Here is a 13,191-nt window from a genome sequence, read left to right on the forward strand (position 1 = left end):
TAAGAAACCTATTAACATTCAGATGCATGGATTCTGTGACGTCTCGCACAAGGACTGTCGAACATTTGTATCAACGTTCAGTTGATAAATCGAACAAGTTTTCTTTCTACTATTTTTCAAAACTCAGAATTGTATCCATAAAAACTCTCAAGTTTACCAAGACTTGAACAATATAGACTGGTACTCGCTAAACTTGTGGAGAAGACAGTTCCCGTCTTTAATATAAATATTGACAGCATTAATTTTGGACCTATTTTACTACTTCTCTTGCATGGATATCATCTCCACCAATCAAATGGAAGGTTTCTGGTTCAAACTGAGTGTCGTAGTTTCAAAAATGATGAAAATGCAGTATGGAATCATGTTCCTAAAAGTCAATCCAACTGACTTCATATCTTGTAGTAAATCTATAAGAAATTTGATTCAGAGTATCTGGAGATATGGACAACATGGCTTTCAGAAGATTCGAAATCGTGGTGCAAAATCAGAGCTTTGAAGTCCAAAACGTTTTAGAAGAACACCCACAGTAATTATCTTAGTTACCTCAATTAATCTACTAGATAAGGTTTTTACAAAATTTTCAAACTTTGTCAAAATTAATAAGAGTTTTTTTTTGCTTATTTTTGTAGATTTATTTACGATTGTCAACATACTGAGTAAAGAGTAGGAGTATTAATTGTAACACAGATTAAAGAAACAGTAAATTTCTGTACAGTTCAACATTTATCCTACAGTCTGGAAATGAAAGCACTTCAAGAAAACTCAGCTGTTTTAAAAAAAAAAACCATTTTTACCTAAAATATTATTAGTCGGAAAAAGGCTTCAAAATGCCAACATCGGATATGACCTGAAACATCAATCTCTTCTGCTAACGAGCCATCAAAATTTTGGTACGATATGAACATTTAAGATTACTGCATGGTGGATCACAAGTAGTTTTAGCTTCACCCAGAAAAAGGTTTTGGATTCCAAAAGACAAGTGGTTAATACAGAAGGTTTTCTATCAATGCACTGTTTGTTTTCAATTCAAAGTTTTACCAAGTCACCAATCTATGGCAGAAGAAGCAACATGTCAAATTTGACAAATTAGAGATATCGGCAGTAATTTTGCAGGAGTACAAAGGGAGCTTCAAAATTTAAGAAAGTTCTACAGTTAAGTTACATTTATTAAAGAAGATAAGTTTACAATTCATTTTATTAGTAATAAACAAATACACAGATGTGGCAATAAGTGAATTAGATCACAAATATTTAAAAAATGAAAGAATAAAAAATAAATAAAACAATATTAGCCTTGATTTTGTATCTAACAAGGAAACAGTGTTCCCAGTATTTCCTGGCATTTTAGCTGGCCTTTTTACCTGATGTCATCTACTTTGTTTCCATCAGCACGTTCTTCATAGGTATCTTCTACATTTTCTTCAGAATATTCAAAATTATTCTGTAAATATTTGCTAATTTATTAAACAGCATAACAAATAATTATTTTTGTAACTTTTCCAAAAGATACTTTCACTTTGTTTCTTAAAATTGGCAACCTTTGGTTGAGCTGATCGAATAATCTTTCAACTGTGAGTTTCTCCTTAGCATGCCTGACATTGAACAGTTCCTGTTAAATTGTGGCATAATCTGGAACTGAGCTCTAATTGTAAATCCTGGAACCCATGTACAGTTCCAGGCCACTGAGCATTTACATCAGTAATCATTTCAGTTGAATCACTACTGATTTGCACATTGAGGCTTGCAAATCCTTTTCTGTTAATATAATCGTCTCTGATGCAGATGGTTAAAATCCTGATGTGTGCAATCGATTGCACCGCTAACTGTTAGTATCTGAAATTTGTTATACCACTCCTCTCTAGCTACCTTCATTGCCTATAAGTTGGATGGCAATTTGATCCATAAATGTGTTTTCTTCTTTATGGTGTCAGCTTTGCTGTAGTCTTACAGGCTGTTGAGTTGTGAAGACCAAACTCTTGCACAACTCCGATTTAAATCCGTTGTCATTTATAAATCACAATCAATATTTCTTGCTATTTTCAGTTATCTCAAGGTGAAACATTGATTTTTCTTTCAATATATTTTGTTTCTGTTGAATTTTTATTTTTTATTTTGAAACATGCATATTCCCAACTTATTCTTATTGGATATTAAAAATATATCGATTTTTGACCAATTGGTTAAAAAATTAAGTGTATTTCTCTGGGGAGGAGAATTCCTTAACTTATATTTCGAGTACTCATAAAAAACATGATAGGTATATCCAATTGTCCAAACTGAGGCCACATCCCAGACAAATTTCTGCAGAGTGTTCCTAAAAGCACCATTACCGGAAAGAAATTGCATAACATATTTATTAGGGTGTACCCAAGAGGTGTCCCACAAACTAACAACACATATGGAAAGAGATCGTGAGTATAACGCCCACCCTTAGCCTCATCCCATCTGGCCTGCCACAAGTAATTGCCGTGTTAAATTTCTCGAACCTTATCTGAAGTCAACTCACCGGACTTCTTAGCAACACGCTGCTGCTGCCTCTCAGACGCAAACAAGTCTAACGGTTTAACGCCTGCAATTACCACAATCACCTCCCCTGAAATCGTTAAAAGTACCTTCCGCTACTGTTAAAAGTATAAGGCGTTGAGCCCTCAACAATATGTCCCGATAGATTTTAAACTTCAGCCTATCAGCTCAAACAGGCGCCGTGTATAGCATAATAGCCTCGTACACGCCTTTATACAGAATGCTCATGGCCTTAAAATTAAGACCCCAATTAAACATACGTAGAATACCGGAAAAGGCATTGCAGGCCTTCTCCGCGACGTATTGAAGGTGCCTCTTAAATTGCAGTTTCTCTCAAGAAACACCACGAGGTACTTTTGAACTTGAACATTCTTTATACGCCGGCCTGCCATCAAAACACGGACTAGCCGACTCAATGCCAAACAGCCTTTGAGGAGCATCATCGTGGTCTTTTCCGGGCTAAACGTCATCTTGTGTTGATGACTCTACAACTCAAGCATCCTGCAAGCTTGAGGGGCTTGGAGGTCAACCTCCGTCCGCGAGCTTCCTTCGACCAACAGAAGTCCGTCGTCAGCACAAGCCACGATGCAACATTATTACATACTTGAGGTTGAGGTTGTCCTGCTGGACAACCTCAGCCGCAGGAGAGAATCAAACACCACCACCCACAATAAAGGACACAACACGCTGCCTTGGGACATCCCTTACATAGCGTCTTGCCAACCTCATGGCTGCCCTCGCGGAGCAGAACATCCCGATGAGTGAAGTAACTTTGCATAACTTGCAATTCACTTGCAAGAGATGGAGGAACCCCATTTACGGGCCACTGAGCAATGTCGGCCTCCTAACAGGTTCCGCAAGATGTTATTAAATACGTGTGTGTACCTGCGCACTACCGACTAAACCTGCACCCCTAGCTACCCCCTTCATGGTACAGCGGGTTTGCATTACTTCTGAAAGGGGGAATACGCTCTCACACATTCAGACACTACAGTCAACAGACATGGACCTCACACCCACAAGATACCAAACATCAGACTAAATCTCACACTCCGCAACATCCAAATATCACTCAGAAAATATTTTTCTGCACGCCGCACATTCCACACATCACATCAAAGCCAGCCACTTCCAATCAAATAAACAAACACCTCACAGACAATCGAACACTATAGTATACGTACCTCACGGATCACCATCGGACGCGGGAGCGGCGTGCCCACGACTTAATCACACCCAGGCTATTCCCACACGTACGGGGAACCTCCTAGGCTCTCAGCCGCGTGGCTGTCCATTCCTTCACCTTCTGACGACCCCTTCTTCTACCTCTGCTAGACTCCACCCAGACGTACAGCTCCTTCTTGATCTTCCTAGCAAACCTTACTACAGCCGCCCAATTTTCCGCGCTTTCTAACATGATTTGCTGCAGTTCCTCTGGGAGAAACATTTATCTTTTACCTATTGTGTCCAACATTTCCCTCCTTGCCGCCTCAATTCGTGGGCAGCGAAAGAAGACGTGATATGCCATCTCTTCCTCGACTACACACACCGGACAACTAGCGGAGTGATTAATCTTAAACCTAAAAAGATATTTTCTGAACCCCCCACGACCCGCTAGAAACTGTGTGAGACAGTAATCCAGCGAGCCATGGGCCCTCTCGATCCAACTTCTCAGGTCCCTAATTATGTGGTGTCTCCATTGGCCTCTGTCACTAGTGTCCCACCGCATCTGCCATTCTCTCCTCATTTCTTCCATAATGGAGCTAGCCACTCTCCCTTTTTCCACAGGTGTTGACGCCCGTTGATGTTTAATATTCTTTCTGCGGGTGATCTCCAGATCAACAGGTAATATTCCCGCCAACACTTGATATTCCCGCCTCTCGAGAAACCGTAAGATATGCAGCTGTAATACGGAGGCAGCTCCTTCTGTGTATTGATTCAAGTGCACTCTTTATATACCGTATCTAATGACCCCTCCCATATCTCGGCACTGTAAAGTAATGTGGAGTATATCACTCCAGACTGCTGCCTCGGTCCCCCACAATTCGGCAGTAATCTAGCAACCAGACGCATGGCTTTTGATTGTTGTATATGAGCCTTGTATCTGGGCGATGGACTCTTTTTTAAAGTACTCGACTCCACCACGAAAGCCAAGTCGTCTGCGTAACCTACGAAAGTGTCACCCGGCGGTAGAGAAGTGCGAAATACGCCATCGTACATTATATTCCAAAGGGCCGGCCCAAGAATCAACCCTTGTGGAATGTCTCTATCAATGCACCGTTCGACTGCTCCATCCTTCATTTCGCCGATTAATTTTCGCTCACTGAGGTAGGAGAGAATTATCCTTCTCTGATATGGGGGAGGAGAACTCTCATACTCCTCAGTGCAGTCCTAATGACGTCATGGTTCACACAGTTAAATGCGTTGTGAACGTCAAGCGTATCGAGCACGCAGATCTTCCTACCTCCAATGGTTCTCCTTGCCATACTAGCAACTTCCGATACCGCGTTTAAAGCAGATCTTCCTCTCCGAAAACCGAATTGTTTATCCGAAAGTCCCCCTGCGTCCTCAATAACTCTGGTCAGCCTCTGCAGTAGCATGCGCTCGAGTATCTTTGGCATGGTGTTGATCATCGTCAATGGTCTATAAGAGGACGGAAGCACCGGGTCCCTACACGGCTTGGGAGCCAAAACCGGCGCTGTCGTCTCCACCTCCGAAGGAACACTACCTCATCTAAACAATTATTGTATACCTTCAAAAAGGCAGGGTCCGCCCCAACAGCTTAACTGCCATTTGGCAAAAAATCTGGTCACGGCGTCTTATCCAGAGGCATCCATTTCACTACTGGTGTAAGCTCTTCTCTGGTGAAAAGTGGAAAGGAATTCACATCGTCCTCAACTTCCGTAACGACCGCATCTCCAGGAGGAAACAGTCCTTCAATTATGTTCTGAACCTCTCCGGTGTCCAATGATAAGAGGACTGTAGCTCTTAGTGCCCTTTTACGACAATTTTAAATCGTTTCCCCCATGGGTCTGTATGAATTTCTGTGATAAATTGCTTCCAAGATGCCCTTTTAGAGTCTCTAATAAGTGTCTCCAGTGTCTCCACAAATTCTTTCGGGTCCATACCTCTCGTGCTCCAGCCCCGAGGAACCGACCTCCCAGCCTCCGCAGACCTCTAGCTGTAACACTCATAAGGATGGCCTGGTGATCACTCGCTAGGTAGTCTTCACTTACCCGCCAGTCCCGAATCCGCGCCGCCAAATCTGGCGTAGCAAAAGTAAGATCAATAATGGACCCAGGGTTCTCCTCCTGAACGTTAGTGCGCCTCCAAAGTTGAGGCATTCTAGATTCAGTAATGCGACGGCCTCAGTCAGCAATCTACCCCTCACGTCGGTCCTGGGTGAACCCCAGGTAACCGACCAGGCATTAAAATCCTCATCCAATACTGCCGGCCGGTGAGCTTCGATGTCTCTAGTAAGCGAGGCTAAGACTTCCCTGTATCGTTCTAAAAATATGTTAGGCGCAAGATAACAGCTGTAATAATAAGACCGGGGCCTCCCCACCTCCAACTTCCCCTATCAGTCTCGTCTCCAGAGCAGCCGACACGATATTCCCAGCTTTTTTATCGGATTTACTCAACAGCCAGGTCACCTGTGGATGTCTGGAAATCAGTGTGTCCATCGACCTAGGTTCTGTCAATGCGTTCATATCAACAACTGCAACCTTATTGAGCGCCCCTCAATTTTTGCAAGGATCCCAACTTGGGTACTTCTGAAGGCTTTCTTTGGCCCTCCTTTTTTGATAAAGTCGACCATGTGGGATGCCCCGTTATCTAGAGCATCCTCAATGGGACAGCCCGTAGCAACCCGTGTTTGCGTCGCTATCTCTGCAGTCAGTTTCTTGCCAATTGTAAAAGAAGTACCAATAACCTCCTCAAATCTTTCACAGCTAAGCAAATTTCCACATCTAGCTCCTTTATACTCTTCTTTACGTTGTTGTCAATGTTCTTTCTCAGGTCTTTCGCCAACCGTTTGAATTTGTTAACAAGAACCTCTATTCCAAGAGGTATTTCCTCTTCCTCCGTAGAAGTCTGCCATGCTTTCAGCCTTTCTGCCCTCTTTTTACCACCCGTAGCTGGCCTAGGGGGAAGGCCTTCCGGCTATCAGCCTCCAATGTCACACTGGTAGTAGCCTGACCGGACTCAGTCTCCATTGTACTCTCGGACTCTTTCTCTGGAGATTCCTCCATAGTAGTAGGCCAGACGCACTCTGTATACACGTAAATTATACACAGAAAGGATTCGATAAACTAGAAATGTATATATAAAGTAAACAAATGTATTAGACAATAGCTTAAAGAGTCAAGCTACAGCAACCTATCTTATCAAACCCGATATGATAAGAAATCGAATTAAAATTAATAAATAACTAACGTTTTTTTTTTTTTGTTTTTTTTATCAGCCATTAGTATAATAGCCACCATCAGTACACAATACATTACTAATAAAGTACCAACGTAATCACTTAGATACAGACAATTAAAGACATAATTGCCTATAGTAATAAGATCGATATCTAACAATTTAAATAAAAATCAGTTCAGCGTCCAAAACAAAAAAAAACGTAATAACTCTTCCAAAATAATCCAGCCATCAGATTTCAGTCCCACAATCCGTAAAAAACCAAAAAACTCAGAAAAACAGAATGAAAACCAGAGCGTAGAATAACACTACCACTCACTTCAAATACTCGAACTCGACTACTTGCAATTCACTTAAATTATTTAATGCTCCGAAATGTCCAGGGAAATCCCCAGGACATATTTCGTCTCACTTGTTGCCACACTCATCAAACGGAGTATGGCGTCCTCAGTACCCTTTCCGGGACGAAACCCGTATTGATTCTCCATCAACAATCTTTGCGAGTTTAACCTCTCATTTATACGCAGATACAGAACGTTTTCAAAGACCTTAACAATAACCGGAAGCAACGTCAAGGGCCTATACGAAGTAAAGGCAGGATCCTTGTCGCCACCTTTAAACAACAATTCTACAATCCCCTTTTCCAACATATAGGGAAGTATACACCAAACAACAATTTACTAAAAATTCGTGGAACAACTCTCACACTCACCTCAATCGAGCGGGAAATTGAACACTCAGGGGCATCAAGAAAAGCCGCCGATAAACCAACTGCCAGATCTTCCAAATCCAAGACATGCAGACACTAATCAAAAACTCGGAGCCTGATCGAAAGAAAATCAACAAATTTCTTCTAGTTCGCACGCCTGTAAAGGAAACGACCCCCTGAACCGGAACGTTACATCGGTGGCACTCGCCCAAGCCACCAGCAATCTCAATTGATGATCACTCGGACAATCAACTACCTTTCAATTACAAACATTGGCAGGGATAAACCACCAACGGTAACATCGATGTTCGTTCCACCAAAAAGTTGACGCCCATCTACCACACCTACGTAGGTGGGCAACAGTCGTCGAGCCTAACCTCAATCGGTTCCGTAATCTTCTCGCGAGGTTTAGCCCGCTTGGACTTACCCTTTTTTCTTTCAGTTTCAGACATTTTCAAAATAATAAACACACAAAAACAGTATCCCAAACAGTGTGAATTAATTAACACCAAATAAACAAAAACAATGCTTGTTTACAAAATACAAACATTAACACATGAAATAACAATTGGCCAATAACAGCACATACACTGATGAGTTGGCCAATATCTAGCTACGTACAAATAATTACTATCAACAACAGCTGTTAAAAAAAAAATAACAGCTAAGTTAATAATACATAAATGTCAGAAACTGAAATAACACTAAACAACAAAAACAAACAAATATACAACAAAACACAGTAGAAGTGTAGAAGTCTTAGTTTCACCACCGGGTTGCAGTTCAAAGAGAGTTTGAACTACCCACCAAAATAGTCTGTTAGGCTATCTACTCAAATTAATATTAAATAAGACTAATAAAATATTTCAGAAGCTCTAAAACAATCACAAAACCACAAACCAAATCATAGTGAACATAATCAACTAACAAATTATAATACAACGATAAAGTTACACTAAATAAATATCTAGATAGCGGAGCCTACACACAAACTCAACTTTTGCTACTCATGTCGCGTGTTGAACTCCTACTTGTATGCACTGGAGTTTTTACAACAACCTCTTACGAGGCTATTACCATATTGGGAAAGGCTTTCCCAGTCGATTTAGTGGTGAAAGTTTGGGCAGCCATGTGAAGGTTGGGAGGGGAGGCCGAGGTGTTTGGGATGCAGTTTCGAGCCGTTCCAGACCCGGAGCGGAACGGTGATCACAATGCACCGGATCTAAATTTCGAAGAGTTGCCAATCTCCCGCCTGCGGAAGAGGCTTCAGAACCTCGCAATGGAAGCACGGCAGCAGGATTGAAACACCATGACTAAGGAACGATCCTTGTATAAATTTATACAGATCTGGGAGGATGGTACGCCTCAAGTTCATTTTTAAGGGCAACGGGAGCCCAGATGCTCACCGACCAAGTTAATTTGAGACAATATCTGTTCAGATTCCGCCTGGCAACTGATGAGCTGTGCGTCTGCGGGGAGGTCCAGTCGAATGAACAAATAATGTACGACTGTCCCGTTCTTGAAGGGGCCGGAAATCGGGCCACCCTGGAACTTAGAGGTGAAGGGGAAAATTGGTCACTCACAAACGGCGAGTTAATGTGGCGTGAGCCGCATTTTCGGACGGTATGGGAGTTCCTTGATGCGGTTTCGTTGTTCAACCGGTATCAGTAACTAATTAAGGGAAAAGACTCCTACCGAGCTGCTGTAGGAGGCTACCTTCGAGGAATGGTCCGCTACCGGCCAGCAGCTCCAAGCGATATAAACGGTGGATAGGTACTTGCTGGCTTTCAGCGACCTAGGCGTCGCAGCGAATTGCTGTCTAGATTTAAGGTGACAAGTTAAATTCTATATTTACGATAGTCATGTATTATAGTATAGACGGGGTGGCCCTACCCAATTTAGTTTAATATATGGCAAGTGAACGGCTGGACACAAAAGCTGATGTATTTACGAAGCTTATAGCGTTCACGCTATTAGGTTAGCTCTAAGAGCAAAATAGGACATTGGCCGTTTGAACTGTTTGAGGCACAGTAGCCCTTCATGGCACGGACATTCGGTCTTATGCTTTAGGGCGACCGAATGGGGTGGTGGCGTAGAAATGCCAGTATAATAAAAAAAGGAAAGGATATATGATCTTGCTTTTGTATTTTCTTTTTTACGTTTTTAATAGCAACCCAGTATTCTTCTTTCCTAAAAATGTATGCTGAATTGTATGAATGTTTATTATTAAATGTTAGAGTTAGTTAAATATTAGAATATTTTTCCCTCAATTGTGTTTTTCATTTTTTATTCTTTAAGTACCGTGCTCTAAAAGTGTGCTCCCTCAATTCAATTAGTGTGTACTAATTGTAATCTATTGTATTAAGTTTTTCAGCATATCTATCTACATATATTACTGATATGTTGAGGTCTCGGAATTCGAGTATTTTTCTTGTATTTTTATTCCATAAGTCAAAAATAAATCAGGATGTATTAATCGTTGTTTAATAAGTTTAATTACAAACAAGTTTATCATAAAATTTTCTAACTACTATGATGATCCTTTGCAAAATAAACAACTTTCCTTTTCTTCATTTTTATTTGAAATTATAAAATAAAATAATTTATAAAATTTTTCCAATGTTCAGTCAGATACGCAGTAAATAAGTTTAAAATCCTCTTAACCACTGAAGTTTCTTCAAGAAATATGATAACAGTATTAAAAAAGTTTGAATGACTAATAATATATCAATTTTATCTACTATTTGATAGGAACAATGTAAAATACTAATATGACGGAAGTAAATACAAAGAAGATGACAGACAGTATAATTAATACAGCTCTACAAAGAGGAGAGAAGAAGAACGTACAATTATAGACTTTCAGAGAAGATAGAGTGAATTAAGACTAGCTTTGTAAACTTTATAAACCTGGAAATAGCATTTAATATATAGGTTGACCTCATTTATGTCGATACGATCCCACACGTTTTAAGAGCTCTCTTTTAAACCCTTTTATTGAATCTCATGGAATATATGATCTATAAGTATTTCATATTCTGAAGGCATATATGGAATTTTTTTAAACAGTATAAAACCTTTCTCTAGGCTTAAATTATAAAGAAATTTCTAATCGGTTTTTCAAATTTCCTGTAGTCTGACGTCCACATTGTTCCTGAAAGTTCGATGTATCATGCACGGATGAAGCCATTTAACAGATATTTTGTATATAATTTCTACGTTTTCAGGAGGATAATTAGTAACCAGTACCTTCATAAAACTGTTAAACATATTTAAGATTGTTAACAAATAATAAGGCTCATAAGATTTGCTCTGTAATCAAAGAGATTCTGAGTTCTGACGGTTTTATAATTACGGTTTATATAATGGTTTTGACGGTTGAGGTCCAGTCTCAACAAAAATATATCACTTTCGTTATAACATCGCTGATTTGCCGGAAGGTTTGATTCACGCAAACCTTGAGCGAAAATTCTGATTGCCTCTTGGACTTTGATTTACAGTAGGAATACCGACGAGTAAACAGTACCAATTTCTTATTTTACGGGCCGCAGTGAAACGTAGGTAACATGAAAACAGCCTGTTATCGCTGTACCCTTCATATTTGACCCTGCCAGTGGTTTCAGATAATTTGACTCGATAGTTTTGAGAGTGATTTCTATGGAATTTAAGCGGTGTCTCCATGAACTGTCCCATCATTGTTGAGCCGCAAGCAATTCATTTAAGTACCGTTTCGTTTCATAAGAGCAATCAGTATGAGATCGCCTCGCCGGCCTTCGTGGCGCGAGTGGTAGTGCCTCGGCCATTCATCCGGAGGTCCCGGATTCGAATCCAGGTAGGCATGACATATTCACACACGCTACAAATAATTCATTTCATCCTCTGAAGCATGCCTAGCGATGGACACGGAGCTTAAACCAACAAAAAAAAATCAGTATGAGATCGTTCCACGTTTTTATAAGCTATTCTTAAATCTTTTTTTCACGTAATGCTATAAGTATATATTATAATATGTATATGTGCGTATGGAGGATATACACATACGCGCTCGCGCGTTCGCGCGCTCGCATAAGTTCATTAACATATTCATAATAACAATAATTGTATCCACGAATAAGTTACAAAATATTCTGACTTTGTTGCACTAACATCAATTTTTTTCTTTGACAAGGAACCGAAATATCCAACCCAAAAGTCGCTTGTAACGGTTCTTAGAAATTTTATTGTTATACAAATAACTTATTGAATTCTATATTAGCAATTTTCTGTTAGCAAACGGACGACTTATAAACCCTAATTTTTGAAAAAATTTAACTTTTCATCGGTTTGAAATCCGCTTATTCTCAATTTTTTAATTAACTTGAAATAAAATGAGATCACGCTTTTGTTATTATTTAGCTTTTATCAAAGGGTAATAATCAAATTTACAGACTTAGATTACTGTAACTGCATATGCCGATTATCGGTAGCCTGAATATAATATTCGTTATTTTTATAGAATGTGTTACATACTGCTGAATTCATAACTTTTGCAAATTTACTTAATCTTTTTTTCTATTTGTTACAGCATGACAGAGTACCATTTGCTCTCTACATTTCCAGATTCATGGTAGTACAATATTTTAACATAAATGTATAAGTTAGCACTTATCAAACTCGGGTAAATATTAAATAAATCTAATCTGCACTATCCATGTACATTGTGTTTGTATATATTACAATCCAAAATGTCTCCTTTCCTCCTGCATTTTAATTTTTATGCTTTTTTACTTACTTTTATTATCGCTCAGCTTCAAATAATACCAAAACACTTACTTACTCAATTTAAAAAGACTGTTAAACCTTTATTGTATAAACAACTTTTTGTAAAATAAGCAAATAGAAGATCCTAGTTGTTTTTTACTATACGTATTTTACAGAGTAGTATTAACAAGAATTAGGTAACGTTACTTATATAAAGCTATTATTTATCACACTAGAAAAGTAGAACGTTTAATTAATTTCAATTTTTGTTTTTATTTACACTTTAGTATTTTTAATTTTCAGACATTTCCATAAAAAGTTATTTTTGTAATGGAGAAATTATTTCTGATTGGATTAAGTAACTAAATAATAACAGTGATATTAATATTACTAACTACTTTAACTAAAGTTTTGATTTTGTGTTAAGGATAGATAATAATAAACAATATAATTTTTACTCGCTCAACAAAAGCAGGTCAAAATTAATAGCATTTCAAGGAAGACAAGCTATATAAACTCATTATTTTTCCAGTCAGTATATTTCAATTAGCTGCATAATAAACTAATCCAAAAATAAATCTTAATAAAAATCTTCTCATCAATCATATCATATTAGATAGCATCTGCAAATGTAATAAAATTAGTTTTAAACTAATAGTATTTACCGTTACAAGTGCGATAATACTAGCAAACGAGTTTGTATTTTGTAATGTTAGGGTCGTTCAACATTAAGGTCGAAGAACGTAAAAAGATACCGCATTTAAAATGCTAACTTCTTGATAATATATTTTTTTTAT

General features: G+C 38.9%; 1 protein-coding gene across 2 annotated transcripts in view; it reads left to right on the forward strand.

The window, feature by feature from the left end:
- LOC142318102 (calcitonin gene-related peptide type 1 receptor-like) overlaps positions 1-13,191 on the forward strand; it is a 237,195-nt gene that overhangs the window by 104,178 nt on the left and 119,826 nt on the right. For both annotated transcript variants that reach the window (XM_075354631.1, XM_075354632.1), the window contains exon 2: positions 12,219-12,260. In XM_075354631.1, coding sequence (XP_075210746.1) covers positions 12,220-12,260 — 41 coding nt within the window. In that variant the 5' untranslated portion in view covers position 12,219. The remainder of the gene's footprint in view (positions 1-12,218; positions 12,261-13,191) is intronic.

Source organism: Lycorma delicatula, chromosome 1, assembly GCF_047948215.1.
Source record: "Lycorma delicatula isolate Av1 chromosome 1, ASM4794821v1, whole genome shotgun sequence".
Classification (NCBI taxonomy): Eukaryota; Metazoa; Arthropoda; class Insecta; order Hemiptera; family Fulgoridae; genus Lycorma; species Lycorma delicatula.